Source organism: Danio rerio, chromosome 2, assembly GCF_049306965.1.
Source record: "Danio rerio strain Tuebingen ecotype United States chromosome 2, GRCz12tu, whole genome shotgun sequence".
Classification (NCBI taxonomy): Eukaryota; Metazoa; Chordata; class Actinopteri; order Cypriniformes; family Danionidae; genus Danio; species Danio rerio.
The window spans coordinates 32,707,470-32,726,938 of record NC_133177.1 but is presented as its reverse complement, the minus strand read 5'-3'; the positions used below and the strand labels follow the sequence as shown (position 1 = coordinate 32,726,938).

Below are 19,469 nucleotides of genomic sequence, written 5' to 3'. Positions count from 1 at the left end.
AAAAAACTGTTACATATGGTTAATTAAACTGCAGATACTGAATGCTAAGAGTGAAACCTGAAAGTGTAAGTTATTAAGGTAAAGTTGGTTTTATATTCACACATTCATTCAGTGACAACTTATGGCACACTGCCTATGCCTATATTGTTTAACACACCACTTTGAATATTCGGTCTGAAATAACCTGCTATTGTGACTTAAAAACAACATTAACACTGTTTATTTGACTGTGAACAATGTTGTACTTTAATAGTCTTTGGATGCTAATTTAATTTTGCTATTTAGAGTCTGCAAATAATAGGTTTATGAAATTATATTATTAAAGATAAAGTCTGAGTGTGTGAATATAAAGCCAACTTTACCTTTATGTGTAAGTTCACATACCCTGCCATACAGGTGCAGTTTGCTGTCAGAATGCAGTTGTTCTGCTTGTTGATGATTAATTACCCAGGCCTTGTATAGCTCCGTCTTCTTTCCTTGTCCTTGGCTAGGCAGAACCTCATTTTTTTAGCACTACATAGTATTGAATCTTGTAATGATGGAACATTATTTCCTGCACATGACCACACAGAACAACATTGTTGGCATCCAAAGACTTGTCGGCCTTTAACTTCTCTCTTGTAATATCACTTGGAGCTTCATGGAGCTTGTATATTTGGGGCTGGATGCTTGGTCATTTCGTAGTATCCAATATTCATTGGGAGGGTGCTATCGCAAATGGACCTGTCAGATGAACGCCGCTCACTTTAACGTTAATTTTGCTGAATTACAGTGCTTATCACTGGGTGACAAGTTGTCATAATACGCTGAAAGCACTATGTAAATTATATATATATATATATATATATATATATATATATATATATATATATATATATATATATATATATATATATATATATATATATATATATATATATAAGATATATGCATTACATATATATATATGTAATCCCAGCCGGCACACGACCGACCTTCAACGTTGAAATATGGTTGAAATAAGGTCAGATGTGTTTTGAACGTTGAAATAATGTTGATAGAACGTTTAATGTTGAACGGTTGAAAAACAGCCTGCATATGACAAGGCTTCAACGTTGAAATGTGGTTGAAAATACGTAAGTAGTTGCTTTAATGTTGAAACAATGTTGAATGATAAATGGTTGAAAAAAGTTACAGAAATCCTTGTACAAATCAACGTTGACATTTTTTTTATCATGATCTGTATGTTGAATTAACGTCATGGCTTCACCCAATATTCAACATGTTTGGTTACCATGGTATCGGAGGACTCGGCGCACGCGGCCACGCGCAGCGCTTCACTTCACTTAATTACGAACACCTGACCTGCAGTGCAGCAGAATTCAGAGGTAAGCGTGTTTTTAGATGCTTTAATGTTTTATTTACCCCCCGATTTTGTTTTACACACAGTGTATCTTAAATGTGACTTAGTGTAGTGTTTCGAATTTTGAAGCATTTAAAACTTTCCAGTTTGGTTTAGTTTGCGCTCCGGTGACGCAGATAACCTCGAGGTAATGTTACATGTTTAACGTTAGTCTAAATGAGCGTTTTTATGGCAAATTCAAAGCGATAAACTCCAAACGCAGTTTAAAGTTACTGAGCAACGTTATAAAACAATATCATTTTTATACGCTGTATTATTAGTGTTATTATTACAAAGTGAACTGCTTTCGTTTCACTGTTGTTGTTGTTTTTGCTTTTAGACATGTAACTTAACGTACTCCAGAGACGCACTAACTTGCACAGCATTGAATGGAAAAGGCTTTGTCCATGTAAGTTTACTTTACCTTTAACTAAGCTAGCCTATCTGTTAAATCTTCTTGTTGCTTTGGTTGGTGATATTCTCTTTCTAATCTGTTTGTTTATTGATTGTTAGGCTATGTTGTGATATTATATTGTTATATTGATATTATTATTGTGAAATCATGTTGTGATGTTACTATGTGACAGTATTGGGGAGCAAATATGTATTTAGTGAGAAATTAATGTTTAAATTACACTTTGTATAGTAGCAGATAAGAGGTGTAATGGGTTTTAACTTTCTGGGTTTTCTGGAAGGTCCAGTTGAGGGCATCAAGAACACGCAGATGGCCTAAACCTGTGTCAGCCTGGACAGACTGCAGTTCTGCTACTCCACGCCAAGGCTTTTGTATGGATGTCTGACTACTACTGACTACTGTGTTCTCTAAAGGTATTACTGGAGCAAAACAACAGCACCCGTTACAGTGAAATTTGTATTCATAAAAATAGTGATACATGTGTAGCAGGTCCAGTACATGTGATGTCATTGAGAAGTTGTTTTTATTAAATGTCATTAAAACAAATAAATAAACATGCTATTTAAATAAATCTAAATATTAAAAACTTGAGGATTAAGAAGAAATTAAATGCATCATCTGTCTTGCGAAAAGGGTCTACTTAAGAATTCTGGTGTTTCCCAACTGAAAGGGATAATTCACCCAAGAATGAAAATTTACTCACATTTTACTCCCCAAATGGTTTAAAACCATTATGAGTTTATTTTGTTGAACACAAAAGAGGCTATTCTGAAAAAAAAAACTCAAAACCTGTAAACATTGACCTCCATAGTAGAAAAAAATACTATAGAATTCAATGGTTATAGATTTGCAGCATTCTTCAAAATATCTTCTTTTGTGTCCAATGTGGTCAGTAAATGACGACAGAATACAAATTTTAAACTATCTCTTTAATTTTCTGTCCTACATGCAGACTTTTGCAGAAGTGCTACTCCTTCTAGAGTTTTTCTCAACCATATGTCTAAAAAGCTTTAAACAGCTTTTACAGTACATGTAATGGTTCACAACAACTTGTAATTATTAAATGTGTTGAATGTTTTATGGTTCTTTACTGCAGCCTTTGTTAAAAAAAAAAGAAAAGAAATTTTTTCGAGAATCTGAAATTTGAATTCTGGAAATGCTGGCACCGGTGGTGGCGAAGGGCTTCCTGACGACATCACACCTAATTCTTCACTTCTCTTAGTTAGGAATATTCAGATGTATGAGTCAAAATTATTGAGTGTGGCGATTTATTATAAGACAAATTTGGATTCAATAAAAAATAAATATTTGAATTTCACTTTGTATAATAGCAGAAACCAACTTAATTGTAACCTCGTATTTCATTTATTGCAGGTTTTCTGGAAGCTCCATTTGAGGGCATCAAGGACATACTGATGGCCTAAACCAGTGTCAGCCTAGACAGACAGACATCTATTGCAGTTCTGCTACACAAGACCAAACTCTCTGCTTTTGTATGGATGTCTGACTAGTACAGTGTTCTCTGAAGGTATAACTGGAGCAAAACAACAGCATCCGTTACAGTGAAATTTGTGTTCATAAAAGATAGTGATATATGTGTAACAGGTCCAGTACATTTGTCATAAAGGTTAAATCACAGTAAGTACTGTAAAAATAACTTGTTTGCCTTTGCCACAACAGGTCATGGTGTGTGCTTACCTGTAGTAAACACACACGCTGATCTGATGCGGGAGAGATATATGCAAACATATTTGTATTTACTGTTTTGTTTTGCCTCACTAAAGTGTTGTTGGAGCTTGGTATGTTCACAGTTGAAATTACTGAAGTCACATGGAACGTTTTGACAATGTGTTTTGTGCCTTATCTGGACAATGACCATCTTGGGACCATTGCTGTCTGTAGAGGATGAGGAGCATTTAATCTAAAATATTTTAGTTTGTGTTCTGAAGATTAACAGGTCTCTGGGATGACACAAGTAATTAATAACAGAACCTATATGAACACTTAATGTGACATGTAATAGTGAAATAGTGGTCCTACATTCAAAAATGTGAGCCATTATTATAAGACCCATGTGAACATGCAATTTTTATGATACTAATAATAATGGAATAACAAATTGCTATTACTGTTGTGTTTGTGAGAGAGAATCAAACCATATATTCTACACATTTTCTTGATGATTTACTGAAATATTTGTCTACATGTTCCACTGTCACAGGTGCTCAGTTTTGCTGCAGTAATGCTAAACACAATAGATGTACTTTATGCAAAAAAAAAAACTACTAAATATTTAGCATGCAGACCTGCAAAGTAAAGGAGTAATGTCAGGTTAAGATTATAGCATGAGTTTTCACTATTGTGAATGTGAAGCCATTCATTCACAATGAATTGGAATAGCAAACCTCATTATTGATTTTGTAGGAAACTCACCTGGTGTTTGAGAAATAAATATGTATTTAACTGCTAGACTGATATAGATGTTTTAGTGTTTTACACTTGATTCTTTGTCCCCAGTGCCATCTTTTACCTCGTGTTTCTCCCAACCTATAAAACCTCAAACAGATGTAATGCATTTCACTTGTGATTCTTAGTTGTGAGTGATGTTTTTTTTTTTTTTTTTTTTTTTTTTTTTTTTTTACTGCAGCCACTTTAAAAATGGGTATTTTGTAAACTTTGTAAACGGAATTGTATTTTGGAGACTGTGATGGTTGAAGCGTAGTTTAGTTACTTAGTTTAATTTAGTTAGCATCTGTCTTTCTGAAGACGGTAACACTTTACAAAAAGGTTGTATTAGTAAGTGTTAATGTATTTACTAACATGAATAAAGAACAATGAATCTTTCATATAAAGAAAGTACAGTTCATGTCAGCTCAGTGCATTAATGTTAACAAGCATACATTTTGATTTTAATAGCATCGGGACATATTTAAATTAATTAAATGATTAATAAATGCTGTACAAGTATTTGTTCTTTGTTCATGTTAGTAAACATTAACTAACTTTAATTCATGAAACCTAATTAAAAAGTGACTCTTTAATTGTATGCCTTTTTCTGTATTTGAGTGTACAGCATGTATAGTAACCTGCATGGTTTTGATGAACTGTATGCTGTAAATGTTGCTGTATATTTAGAATAAATGAAATAATGAGGTGTGTATTAAATAAATTGATACACAAGCTAAGTTGTGTATTTTTGTTGTGTATTTTTATTAGTAAAAATTGTTTGCTATATTTATGGACTTTGCGTTGTATGTAATTTCTATTTAACTTGCGTTGAAATGTATGACGGTGAAACAACGTCACGGTATCAACGTTGATCCAATTTGCAAAATCGAAAGGTAATTCAACCTTCATTCAACGTCTACAAAACGACCACAATTCACCCATGAAGAAGGTAAGAGTGAAACAACGTTGTGATTTCAACGGTGAATCACCGGTGGTGGTCCGACGGTGAAACAACGTCACTATATAAACGTTGATCCAATTTGCAAAATCGAAAGGTAATTCAACGTTGATCCAACCATAGACCTGACGTTGATTCAACGTTGAATCACCGTTGAAATGCCGGCTGGGAATGCATATATCTTAACTACAACAAACTCTGTACCGCATCGGATGTCATTCCCTCGCTGTGAATGCAAGCGCTCCCGTTTTTTTTCTTCCACCTCCCTGCGCGCGCATCCTGAATGTTTACAAACATGGTAACTCGTCTATAGTTTTGATCTTTGGTTTCATTCTGTAATACTGGACTTTTTTTGTAAGAAGGTTTTAACTTTGAGAGTATTTAAACAAAAGAAAAGTGTGAAAATGTTAATGCCTGTCTGAGAAAAGTGTGTGTAACGTTAGTGAGGGGAAAAAAAACATAATAAAGCTGACTTCCCGAATTTCACCTGTTGTGGAATATTTTTAGAACGTAATGAGAGACCACTGTATTTTGGTAGTCAATGAAAGTAGACGTAGAGGATAAATGAGAATGTCAGATTAAATACAGAGGTAGTAACTAAAGAATAAACAATAGGCTACCTAAAAAAATAGTACTTAATGCTAGTATTTACAATGAACAATAGTAACGTTAAATGTAACATAAAAAGTCCCAATCAACTTTTTCTGATTTTTGAAACTAATTTGGGGACTTTATGTTAAAACCGCTTGCCATACAACGTCAAGCTGTGCAACTAGTTTACTTCTCCAAGAGCATTGCGCATGGATTCTCCTTAACATGCATGGAAAGTTTCCAAAAACAAAAAAAGAGAAAAAACAAACAAAAAAGTCCAACACTAGGTGGCATTTATAGTTATAGAAAATATATTTGATATTTACAAAATGTGCATGCAAAATACTTAGAATATCTACAATGTAAAACGCCAAGAATTACTTCACCATTGCGTATAACTATGATCTAATAAACGTGCAAGTACAGTGTGTTATTCGAGTCCAGCTCGGCTCAGGTTGCAGTGGGCGTCGTTTTAAGTTTATGTTGAGTTTATGTTGCTACAGCAACCGTTTTGCGCGGCAGAAATCTGTATAACGTTAGGCAAATTTTGGACCACAGTATTTTGTCACACATGGACGCTGTCGAAAAGAGGATAAACAGCATTGCGGATGAAGCCGAGGATGCGCTGATTTCACAAGAGATTGAGGAAATACATCGGTAAGACGTTTTGTTGTTGTTGCTTACATTAACACCAAACAAGCATGCAAAGTTTAGACCACAGAACCAAGACCAACTGTGAACTGTGAATGATCTTTCAGAGTTCTTCGCGCTCTTTTTGCCTCGCCAGGTACTCTCTGTCAAATCAGCTGAGGACAGGTTTGTTTGGACGAGACGCGTGTATTCAAACCGACGAGTCAGAGCTGCCAAATATAAAGATTCTCGCTGCCAATGCCGAAGAGCTTACGAAGGTCAGTGTCGGTCTGCTGTAGTCACATCAATGATCAGCAATAAATGGTATTGTAGCACTTCATTTCTTTTTTTTAACCACAAACGGAAGTAATCTGTCGCTGTCAGTCAAGCTGAAACCATCGTTATAAATACCAGTTTGTTTTGCTTTCAACAAGACGCTGATAGTCAGTGCATTCCGCTAGATATACTGAGTGAATTCATTCATGCTGCTGGCTTTTCATCTTATTAGTTAAGTTCAGCTCTGAGTGGCTCGCTGTGGGCTGCCCAGGTCACCCGCTGAGAGTGCATATGGTGGCTTTGTGGTGAAGAACAGTGCCTTCACAAGGAATCCTCTAGCCTGCAGAGTTAAACATATTGATTAGCAGGCTTGTGGCTGAATAAGTGCTCTAAATGCATGTTCTAGTTCTATCACTCACACTGTAGAATGGTAACGTTAAATACTTCCTGTACATTCATGTGATGGGTGCATTAAAAACAACATCATTCATTTATGGCTGGAAAATGAAGCTTTCCTACTTAATCGAAAGAAAAAAGAGAGGTAGTCCTACTTATTTGAATGTAACGTTAGAGTAGAAAGTTTTTCTTTTTAACATTTTTTTATTTTGATGATGATTTTGTCCATTTGAATATAAGAAGGCACCGCTTTAGTTGCTAGTGTAATTACATTTTGCAGTTCTGTTACATACCCAGTTGTAACATATTTGATTTGATAACAGGAGATTTGTGTGTTAAAAGAACACACTGAAAAGAAGCTGAAAATGATACAGTTTCAGTATGAGACCAAACTGCAAGAAGAAGCAGATGCCCTATATGACAATTTGACTGAAAAGATCAAGAATGTGGAAAACGGTCATAAAGAGGTTTGTATACATTGCTGTACATATGTTACCAATAATTATGTTGTTTTCTATCCTCATTTCAATTTCTATCCTCAATTCACTAAGTAATTTTTTATTTTCAGAAAATATCAGTTCTTCGGAGAAGCTATCAGCAGCAGCTCTCTAATGCTGTGCAGGTGATCAGAGCCAGCTATAAGGTGAGGTTTTAATGAATCTGGAATATCAACAACAGGTGATTTTGTGATGCAAAGTTTAAGATGAAATTGACTATGAAATCTTGTATAAGAATAAAGGTGAGGTGGATCTGGATTGTGATGATACTGATGGAGCAGTAAATAACCTTCTGAATGAGCTTCAAGAGAAGAACCTGAAGATTGAGTGCATGAGTGAGCAGCTGAAGAAATATGAGGTATGAACTCACTGCTGTACAACACAGAAAACAATGATCCATTTAATTTGTACACTACCTGAAAAAGTCTTGTTCTTGATCCCAGTTGTTAGAGTAACAAATAATAACTTGACTTCTAGTTGATCATTTGGAAAAGTGGCAGAAGGTAGATTTTTCTGAGGAATCATTTGTTAAACTGCATCCCAATCATCACAAGTACTGCAGAAGATATTTTGGAACCCGCAAGGACCCAAGATTCTCATAGAAATCAGTCTAGTTTGGTGAAATAAAAATCATGGTTTGGGGTTGCATTCGGTATGTGGGCCTGCAAGAAATCTGCAGAGTGGATAACAACATCAGCAGCCTAAGGTATCAAGACATTTGTGCTGCCTAATACATTACAAACCACAGGAGAGGGCAAATTCTTCAGCAGGATAGTGCTCCTTCTCATACTTCAGCCTCCACATCAAAGTTTCTGAAAGCAAAGAAGGTCAAGGTGCTCTGGGATTGGCCAGCCCAGTCACCAGATATGAACATTACTGAGCACGTCTGGGGTAAGATGGGGAAGGCATTGAAGATAAATCCAAAGAATCTTGTTGAATTCTGGGGGTCATGCAAGAATGCTTTCTTTGCCATTCCAGATTACTTCATTAATAAGTTATTTGAGTCATTGCAGAGATGTATGGATGCAGTCCTCCAAGCTCATGGGAGTCATACACAATATTAACTCTTTTTCCACTGCACCATGACTTTATATTTTATACTGTACATTATTTCTGTTAAGAGACAAAACTTTTGTCTAAGCAAAGTCAGACCTTACTGTCATAATTAAATAATTCAAAATCAAGCCATAATCATATTTTATTTTGGTAAAATAAGCGTAATCTAGAGGCCTTCCTTTCATATAAGCCACTTCTGATGCCAAATGATCAACTAGAAGTCAAGTTATTTGTAGTTCCTAAAACTTGGAAAGGCGACAAGACTTTTGTCATCTAGTGTGTAATAAAGAATAGCTAATAAAAGCAACAAAGAAATACGGTAAAAATAGGTGTGTGTGTGTGTGTGTGTGGCAATTGGTGTCACGTCCTTTAATAATCGTTTTGTTAAGATGGCTTACTGCTCAATAATGTTTTTTAAACTTTAGTTTAATATTTGTTTAATCTGATTAATATGCTAAAAAAATAACCACATTACACCAGTCTTATGCTCTTTCCTTCTTACCTGTTAGACCTGTTAACTGAAGGTCAGCCTGATTGGTCTCTTCAGGCATCTAACCAGAGACTGTTATGCATCCCACAGTCGAGGCTGAAATGCTGACCGTTCTTTCTCAGTTGCTGGTCCTACCTTGGGAAATGCTTTGCTCCTCTGTATTAGGTCTATATCATCTCTGTCTGTTTTTAAATCTAGGTTGAAAACGTACCTTTTTAATTTGGCATTTTATCAGTGAGAATTATTTGTTTTACTATAATAATTATTAGTAGGAATTGTTTGTTTTAGGTATTATTTTATACCTTTCTCTTTGTGATTTGCATTGTGCAGTACATTGGTCAACCTTTGGTTGTGTTTAATAGTGCTAGATATAATAAAATTCACATTGACATTTGGGGCGTTGCGGTGATGCAGTGGTTGGCACAGTCGCCTTACACCAAGAAGGTTGCTGGTTCGAGCCTCGGCTGGGTCAGTTGGCGTTTTTGTGTTGAGTTTGCATGTCCTCGCAGTGTTTGTGTGGGTTTACTCCGGGTGCTCCAGTTCCCCCCACAGTCCAAAAACCTGCAGTACAGGTGCATTGAATTAGCTAAAATGGCCGTTGTGTATGTGTATTATGAAAGAGTGTAATGGTGTTTCTCAGTGCTGGGTTGTGGCTGGAAGGGCATCCGCTGCGTAAAACATATGGTGGATCATTTTGATCTCTTACCATCCTTGCTGAACAAATAAAATTTATTTCATGCAAATATATATTTATAATTTATTAATATAAATTATTGCACTTTTTAATTCTTTCATGAAAGCCTTGGCAATAAACAATTGCTTGGCCAGTGGAGCTTTTATAATAATGACGTCAATATGATTCTTGATTGCTTAAATCTCATCCTGCTTGTGTTGTCATTGACCAACAGGATGGTAATTATTATTTAGTCGCCTACTCTAGTATGGCCTGAAGTGCACTTGGGAGTGGCCCAGCCCATGACAATACACTAATAAGCAGGTTCTTGCTTTCCACAAAGTGAAATCAATTGCTCACCTTTATGCCCTTGAGTAAGGGGTTTACATGCAGCATGAATGAGCTATCAGGTGCCAATAAGTGAGGTGTCTATTATTGGCCCTTTTTAATAGACTGGCCCTCACACTCCCAGGCTGAGAGAGATATCTCTCACCCTTAGTGTCTGAGCTCTGTCCAACCAAAACGGCTCCTTGTGTAGGCAGATGGCCGGGAGAACAGCCATACAAAACCTGCCACTCAAAGTGTAACAAATGAGCGCAGCCCGGCAGAGTTTGAGCTTTGTTCATTGTGCTAATGAGAACTCTCACAACCACAGGAGAGATGCATGGATAATCACCTGTAGTTCTGGTACTGCAGCAGATGGTGGAGCCAGAGTTAAAGGTTGGGGTGTTCAAACGGGTCAAGGTCTTTTTTCCCCCTTCGAGTAACTTTGAATGAATTCATAATAAGTTTAGAATATTTTCCTCTTACCTGCATTTGACAAAAAATAATGGCAATGTAACAGGGATAGAAGGATAATGTGACAGTTTTCTGTTATGTTGGATGCACTGATGTCCGTTCCTGTTTGTGACAGAGTAGTCCTCTGGTTGATGACTACATCTTGTCATCATCATTTGACTGTCACACTTAATGACTTGCATTGATAACTAGGCATGGGACAATACTGTTTTTCAAGGTTTGGAAAAGTCAGGGTTTTAAAATTTGCTGCTGTACCATTCCTAAGGTATGTGTAAGATTTTTGATTTACGTTTTTTTATTTGTTTTAAGGGACAACAGTATCTGCAGCCGAAAAGATATCCAAAGATGCCGTTTTGAATTGTAAAGAAATCTGTTTTTGAAACTAATGAAGACAGCAGAAGGCATCACGCTGGCGCAGTGGTTAGCACAATTACCTGACAGCAAAAAGGTTGCTGGTTCGAGCCCAGGCTGGGTCAGTTGGCATATCTGTGTGGAGTTAGCATGTTCTCCCCTCGTTCGCGTGGGTTTCCACCAGGTGCCCCTACAGTCTAAAGACGTGCGGTACAGGTGAATTGAAAAACCAAATTGGTCATAGTGTATGAGTGTGAATGCATGAGTGTATGGGTGTTTCCCAGTGTTGGGTTGTGGCTGGAAGAGCATCCGGTGCGTAAAACATATGCTGGATACATTGGTGGTTCATTCCGCTGTGGTGACCCCTGATAAATAAAGGGACTAAGCCGAAAAGAAAATGAATGAAAGAATAAATGAAGTCAATGATTGATTTGAATTATTTACAGGGTCCCCGCGGGTCCTTAAAAAGTCTTAAAATGTCTTAAATAAAATTTTCGATTTTTAAGGTCTGAAAATGTCTTAAATTCTGTAATTTTCCATAAGGAGGTCTTAAATTTCATGTGGGATCTTAAATATCATGTCCGACTCGTCTTATGGCGGCAAATCAATGGCAATATAAATCGAGCGCAGCGGTGATGTTTGCGCGTGAGGAGAAGTGAACCGTGAGCAGATTACAGGTCTACACGCGAGAAAATTACAGCTCGCGAGCGCACAGGGGATGTTCACGCGCGCGCTCAACTGATCCAGCGCGAGAAAACAAGTCCCGCGCGTGCACATTATCATCTGTGCGCACGATGTACGCTCTCGCGAGCGAGGTCATGCCTACAGCGCGCGCGCGATCAGTTCTCTCCGCTTGCTCGCTGGTTCTTCTCTCTGCTCGCGCGAAACAGTTCAGATTTTTGTGAGTCCTAGGGCGGGACTTGGTTTTCTTGTTATCTCTAACGCTATTGGCTACTCTACCTTTCCAGAAGTTAGCCGGGATTGGACGCAGGTAAGCTAGTTTCCCCGTTAAATAAAATTATATAGGAAATCTTATCATAATGTCACAGTGTGAAACATAGACTTACTTTCTCAGTAATAATAGGTGGAGACTTACTTTCAATAATGAGATATTTTTTGTAATAATTAATCTCATAATAATGCCTATTCTTACCATCATGACCAAGTCATATAATGACATATCAAAATAATGAGATATATTTCTGTAACAAACTTTATTACTTGGGAGAGAAAGAGAGAGTTATACCATGTGGCAAAAGATCTCTCCATTAAACAGAAATTGGGGAAAATATACATGGGCTATTAAATCAGGACGAATAATTCAGACTTTAAATGTGTTTTGAACCATTTGATGAAGTTTAGCACCTACATTTAAACTGAACTCAAACTAAACGTGTTCAAATTTACAAAAATCTTTTTTTTTTTCTAAGATTCATTGTCCTTGACTCATTTTCTGTGAAGAACAAGTCAGAATAAATTGGATGGACAATAGTATACAAACTAGGCTATACATGCATGCAGTGCATAAAGTACAAAGGTTTATAGTAAATATATTGCCATTAGTCTGTTATTCCACTATACAGTTAAAGTCAGATTTATTAGCCCGCCTGAATTAATAGCCCCCTGTTTATTTTTATCCTAATTTTTATTTAACGGAGAGAAGATTTTTTTCAACACATTTCTAAACATTATAGTTTTAATTACTCATTTCTAATAACTGATTTATTTTATCTTTGCCATGATGACAGTAAATAATATTAGACTAGATATTCTTCAAGACACTTCTATACAGCTTAAAGTGACATTTAAAGGCTTAACTAGGTTAACTAGGCAGGGTAATTGGGCAAGTTATTGTATAACGATGGTTTGTTCTGTAGACTTTTGAAAAAAGTAAATAGGTTAAAGAGGGTAATAATATGGACCTTAAAATGGGTTTTAAAAAATTAAAACAGCTTTTATTCTTGCCGAAATAAAACAAGAAAAAAGTGGGCTACTAATTTTGACTTCAACTGCATATGTGACCTTTAAGATGTGGGCCTGTCGTATAGAAAGTAGTATTTGTATGCCTCTGAAGTGGAATGATGTAATGGATAGTGAGTAAAGCCAAACGAAGATTGTAGAAATTAAATTGTTGCTCAATAGGTGGCGATAAAAACCCATCTGAATGTCTGTCACTGTATTTTTTATGTTTAATTGGGCTAATCATTTTTGATTGAAGTCTTTATATGCAGGTTATTCAATCATTAACTAAAAATGAGATTGAAAATATATATATAATATATATAGATATATATATTTTACACTGATCTATATTACAAACAATGTTAACAATTATCTATAAAGATAAATTAATTATAATTATCTATAAAGATCTAAAACGCAAATAAACTCTTCTGAAGACAATATTTCCTAGAAAGATCATCCCCAAGTGTAATAATGAGCACTGCTGTTGTGGTTAATAATGAAGTAAAATACAACAAACCAGACAAGTGCTGCACGGACAAATCAAATGGGTTCAGAAAGTCGTGTTACAAGAATGCAAGTCATTATTTTAGAAGATTAATTTTTATTATTTGACTGTTTCTCGAGATTGAATCCTCATAAAGTTCAGAAAGTTCTCAGAAAGTTTCTTATGATTATGACTTGCAAATTGTATATATATTTAACGGCATGATCTTTTAACTTGCGTCCAATCCCGGCTAACTTCCGGAAAGGCACAGTAGCCAATAGCGTTAGAGATAACAAGTAAACCAAGTCAACCAAGTAATCTGCTCACGGTTCACTTCTCCTCGCGCGCAAACATCACCGCTGCGCTCGATTTATATTGCCATTGATTTGCCGCCATAGATTTGCCGCCATACTTCACCACATCATTCTGTGTTCACACTGAACATTTTCCTGTTTTTTTTTTTTTAGGTAAAGTCTTAAATTTTCATTTTAGAGGACTTAAAAAGGTCTTAAAAGGTCTTAAATTTTCTGTTAAAAAATGTGCAGATACCCTGATTTAGCATGAAATGTTTACTGCTTCGAAATATTTTAAATGTTTCTCAAAATAAAATATATTGACTGCGTTTGAAAACACCTACTACTCAGTAGGTACTGCATTTGAATTTAAACATACTACTAGGCTGCTAGAAAAGTACGTTTTATAAGGATGAATATGAATGTGTGTATGAACAGTATGAATGTGAGAAGTATGAATGGAATTTGGACATACTACATCCACCATGTTATTATCATCACATGACCTACCTGCGCCAGTTGCGATGCTTCACTCCCATTCATGAATTCTCTCATGGGGCATCATGGGATAGCGCAGGGTGCATGGGATGCGTGCTTCAGAATCTCGCTGGAAGTAGTAAGTCATCCGGGTACTTCTCGCATACTGATTTTCAAATTCTATGAATTCGGGCATAGTACTTGGCTTGCATACTGATTTAGCATACTATATAGTATGGAAGTATGCGGTTTCGGACAAAGCCATTGTATTTAAGATGGAAAAAAGATTGTTTTTTTTATCCAGACATTTAAAAAAGAATATATTTTAGAGCATTAATCACAACACCGTGAAACAGTGATATTTTTATCCAAGGTTATCATATAGTCAGAACGTTATACTGGCCCATGCCTATTGATAACACTTGACTCTTTATTTGGGTATTAGGCTGAATCTAAATCTGTAAACATCTGGCTTACTTTGCTATGTTATAAATTGGAGCTTTTCATTTATTGTATCCACTTATATGCGTCTTGCCAAGCTTATAGGCTATTCACACCAAGGACTAAATTTACTCAATCTTTACTTATCTCTTTAACCTTTACAAGTTTTTTTATTCTGCTGAACACAAAGGAAGATATTTTGAAGTAAAGAAAAAAAAACATTGACCACCATAGTAGGAAAAAAATGCTGTAGAAGTCAATGGTTACAGGTGTTTGGGTTTTCTTCAAAAGAAGAAACAAACCCATAAAGTTTTGGATTGACTAGAGCGTGAGTACATTTTTAATTTTGTCTGAACTATCTCTTTTATTATCCCAATTGATATATAAAACAATTGCTTTGATAACAATAACACGTACCCTTTCTAACATCTATCTGTAAAAACTTTATACTGATTAGGCTAACTGGCATTTGCAATTGTATTTACACATTGATAGTGCTTTTATTACTTTATTACTGATTTCTACTATTACATACTATTGAGTAACTTTGGATAAAAGGTCAAATGGTTAAATGTAAATGTAAAGCGCTCAACCATTTAAAGGCCCATTTATATCATACCAACAGGCGGCAAACGCTCTTCCTGGGGTTTGTTTGTGTCAGTGTGGTACCCCTTGTTGGTGTCTGTTGGCATTTGTCTCTGAGTTTGTTTTCACTGAATTGGCACATGTTTGGTTTAGAAGTGACGTTCTGTAATCTTGTATTTATGCTTGTTTGTAGGCGGTGTGAATTGGCTTTAAAGTGACAGATGACTGCAGTATGCATTATTATAAACAGAACATTACTATGCGTTATTGTGGATGCTGATATAGTCATTGTTCTTGGTATGACCATGCCTTTATTCAAGATCCCTCTGAATGCAACAAAAAAAAATGCAAATAAACTTATAGCAATCAAAACCTCTTTATGATTGCAGTTTACTTTCCTCATGAATGAAAGAGAGAGAAGAAAGTGCAAAAAGAAAACCCTTTGAAAGCCTTTGAACGCCTGCACAATCTTAAGTGTGACAGGCATGCAAAGGCCCTGTTAATGTTTGGGGCATGAATGGTGGATGCAGTACAAAGATGAGGGCCAACTGCGTGGATATCACAGGAACCTGATGGGCTCCATGCGGCTCCCAGTCTGCAAACTTCAGCACGCTGACATGTGATGTGATCCTGGTGACACTGGCAGCGCTGCTACTGAGGGACAGCACAAAGACAACAAGCTCCCCCCTGGAAACAGTGCTCTCTGCGAACCCCCTGGGGCTGCTCAGCCATCCTCCAGTCCCCCCTCACAGCCTGCCTCTGCCCAGCTTGTTAGAAAGCAGAGCCCAGACTGTGGGTGGATAGGCCCCAGCTGCCTTCCCTGACTTCCAGAATAAATTGACCTGAATGACAGGGGCACACAAACAGTATGATATGTATTATTCCTGTCAATAAAAATGTCCCCATGAATTATAGGCTTTGTATGTAATGTACTGCCGTCTTTCTTCCGGGAAAGAAGAAAAGGCCAAAAGGGAGAGGAGGAGAAAAATAAAAGAAGAAGAGATCGCCTTCTTCTAAGCGTGTTTGCTTTTTTTTGTTTCTCGCTTTTTATTATTCAGGGGGAAATGGTAGGAGGCAGAAAGTTGTACGATTGCTTTGTGCCTGAATGGCACTCATATTTGCCACGCAGCTTGAGCGGCGTGGCTTTTGTTTTGCGCTGTAAAGGGAAAGCTAAAAAGGACTTGTGTCATTTTTCAGATCGCCTCTGAGGGAGCGGAGGACCCCGAAAAAAGCAGACTGATGTCAGAGAATGAAAAGCTGAAAGATAACATTGACTCGTTGCACGTCGAGCTGCAAGAAATTCACCAAGTTCTGGAATCCAAAGAGCAGAAGCTGGGTAATACTGGATAATTTATTAGGTTCTGTTTAAAAGAGGGCCATGAACTACTTTTTTATTTTTTATTTGACATTTTGTTAAGATTTTGGTAACAATTTAGTTAAATTACCAATTCCCTCTTTTACCTGGGGTATTACCTGCCTATTATTAGGATGTTGGCTGTTTATTAGTACTTATAAAGCAGGGGTTCTTAATGTCTATACTAAAAAGTCCAAATCTAAATTTTTATTAAGGTCAAAAGTCAAAGTCAACAATTTATATTACATAACTTGTTTTTAATAAACACCCATGACATGCATCTCAACACTATTTTTTTTAAATAAAGTGGCATTTGCATTCATAACACGTTAAATACAATGCAAATGAAGCAAAACCATTAATCTAAGTGCATTTTTGTACAAAACACAACAAAAAGTAGGTACAATAGTATTTGGATGCAGCCATAATAATGCAAGCTGAGATTACATCTCAGAGATGCAATGCCAGACACAATGCACTCTCTGGAACTACTGACGTCACTGAGGAGTAGTGTTAGTTGTGGGCATTAAAAAGCATTGCATGCAGGCATTAGGAATATAGAATAAGATCATACTTTATAATATAAAGTTTTAGCCTGTTTTAGCCTGTTAGCTGTCCTGTTTTATCTTCATTAGAACACACAGTACAACGTAGCATGGTGAAATGTAGACATTGAAGTAAATGCCCACTGATATTATTGGGTAACTCTTTTAATTTTTGTAGGTCTTTTAACCTGCAAAAAAAACAACTTTCTTGATAGGTTGCTGCTGAGATTTAGGTTAAAAAAGCTTAAATATTGAATACATATTCAATTAGGTGTACTAACAAACAATGCAATAGTGACCACATAATAAAATATATTACTCAAGCGGACACAGCATAGTTGGCACAGCATTTTCCAGCAAACAAAAATTAATCCACACTTTCTTAATGTTAGCATCAGGAAAGATGACAATGCAAAAACTTACCAATGGACAACATATTGTTGTAGTTGGTTTCTGAGTAGTTCTTGTGTTTGTCATGCAGAACTAAACAAAAAATGTCATTGGTCAAGCCACACTATAATGCAATAAAGTGACACTTTTCACAACTCATTTTGGCAGTCTGATTTTATACTAACAAGTTAGTTTTAAGCTCTGAGTACTGGATGTTTTTAATAATAGAGTGACCTCTCCCATGTCAAAAGATCAAGGGAATTTTGCCTTCTCTGTTCATGGCCCCTTTAGAAATGTTTCCAGTGGGTTTTGAACCAAAACCAAACATTAGTCACGAATGCTTGTTTTGGAAATATAGACTTATTCCCTTATCTGTGTTGGTGTGTGAGGTAGTTCGCATTCGGAGCGCAATGTTTGAGGACACTTGTCAGACCATAGCTATCATCTCACACTCTGTGGGAGCCTGAGAGGAGAAAGCAAACATAAGACAGGTGTATTCTCAAGGGTCAGGCCTTTATCTCTCATAGTGTTTGATGTTCATTCATTGCATATGTAACTTTGGTAACCATCTGACTATTTTACGCCACTGTTTTTGGTGATTATGCATGAACACATCTATTTTTGAAATGCATTTTATTGGTACATAAACTCCTTTTATGTATCTCCATTCAGAATGCGAAGAACCATCTGCTAAAACGTTTTCGCATTGGCTGTGACTAAAGATAAGACTGAACAGTTCTTAAGTCTCTATGGAAATAAAAGCACTTGGGCATTAACACACACTTGGCCCTTGAACTTATTGGTTTGTGTTTGGTCAGTGCATGTGAGTGAACGTGTCAACAGCAGTGCTCCAGGTCAGAAGCTTGTCAGGGCCTGGAGCCCGAGCAGGTCATGCAGGCCAGGACTGGACTTCAGTCCACTGACCCAAGCTGCAAAAGATGAACAAAGACAATTGGATGACCTGTCGTTATGCTCCTGATGTCAGTCTTTGTGCCTTTTTTAAATATTGTGAGAAGTTGGGGGAGTAAATATTGCACTGGTTCATCTTTTCAAAACAAATGTTCTCTCTTTCTTTTGTTCATAGCTCTGGATTTGGAACAGCTCAAACTAGAGGCAGATGACAGCAAAAAGGCACTTCAAAAGGTATTATACACAAAGCCCAAAGCATCCTAATTAATGTATTGTTTTTGTTTTATTTATAGCAATTTTCATTTATTTCAGATGACAGGTCAACATGAGCAATTAAAAATGGAGTTAAAAGTTGAAAAAGAAAGCTGCATAGAAAAGGTGAGATTTCATATTGTTAAACGGGTATTCGGATTGACTACAAGTTAGACTTAATCGTTTATTGGTGGTGCTTATATTGTAATACATTAGTTATTGTCTTCAAAAATGTTATTAAAATGGAGAAAAACTAAATGTTAAGATGCTTTCTCGTTAGTACCTTGTAGTCAAACAACATTCACGTTAACAAATTTACTCTGCACTGGAAAAGGCTTTCATTCATCAAATTAAGAAAAAAAATAAGGTAATTGTTCACATCTAAATTTTATCACTTGACTGAATGAAAATTTTAAAATTTGCCTTAAACAATATTTTCTATCTCCATGAGAATTTTTTTATAACCTGGTACAAAGCATATTTGTCTTGTTGAAGAAAGTCAATTGATTTAAGTTTTCTTTTTGTTCTAAACTAGAAGGTATAGCTTTCATCAAAACAACAATTTTCATAAAATGTTCATTTATTCATTCATTCATTTTCTTGTCGGCTTAGTCCCTTTATTAATCCGGGGTCGCCACAGCGGAATGAACCGCTATGGATACCCTTCCAGCCGCAACCCATCTCTGGAAAACATCCACACACACACTTATACATTGAGGACAATTTAGCCTACCCAATTCACCTGTACCACATGTCTTTGGACTGTGGGGGAAACCGGAGCACCCGGAGGTAACCCACGCGAAGGCAGGGAGAA

The 19,469-nt window shown here is 36.4% G+C and overlaps 1 protein-coding gene and 1 long non-coding RNA gene across 9 annotated transcripts in view; both read left to right on the top strand.

Annotated features, from left to right (window-relative positions):
* Positions 1-1,304: 1,304 nt before the first annotated feature.
* LOC137487831 (uncharacterized) lies at positions 1,305-4,979 on the top strand. The gene is made up of 4 exons (XR_011006593.2): positions 1,305-1,367; positions 1,722-1,790; positions 2,077-2,209; positions 3,171-4,979. It is a non-coding gene; the product is annotated as an uncharacterized lncRNA (long non-coding RNA).
* Positions 4,980-5,757: 778 nt separating this feature from the next.
* Positions 5,758-19,469, top strand: part of si:dkey-188g12.1 — a 45,633-nt gene continuing 31,921 nt past the window's right edge. For 3 of the 8 annotated variants that reach the window (XR_012392564.1, XR_001796297.4, XM_068214028.2), the window contains exons 1-8: positions 5,982-6,450; positions 6,581-6,701; positions 7,419-7,562; positions 7,664-7,738; positions 7,828-7,950; positions 16,403-16,541; positions 18,579-18,637; positions 18,716-18,781. Coding sequence is in view for 4 of the 8 variants with exons in the window: in XM_068214028.2 (XP_068070129.1) it covers positions 6,365-6,450; positions 6,581-6,701; positions 7,419-7,562; positions 7,664-7,738; positions 7,828-7,950; positions 16,403-16,541; positions 18,579-18,637; positions 18,716-18,781 (813 nt within the window). In the remaining 4 variants the exon portion in view is untranslated. Of the gene's footprint in view, positions 6,451-6,553; positions 6,702-7,418; positions 7,563-7,663; positions 7,739-7,827; positions 7,951-16,402; positions 16,542-18,578; positions 18,638-18,715; positions 18,782-19,469 lie in introns of all 8 variants that reach the window. The other 5 variants (XR_012392554.1, XM_073926758.1, XM_073926752.1 and 2 more) reach the window with 3 other exon arrangements.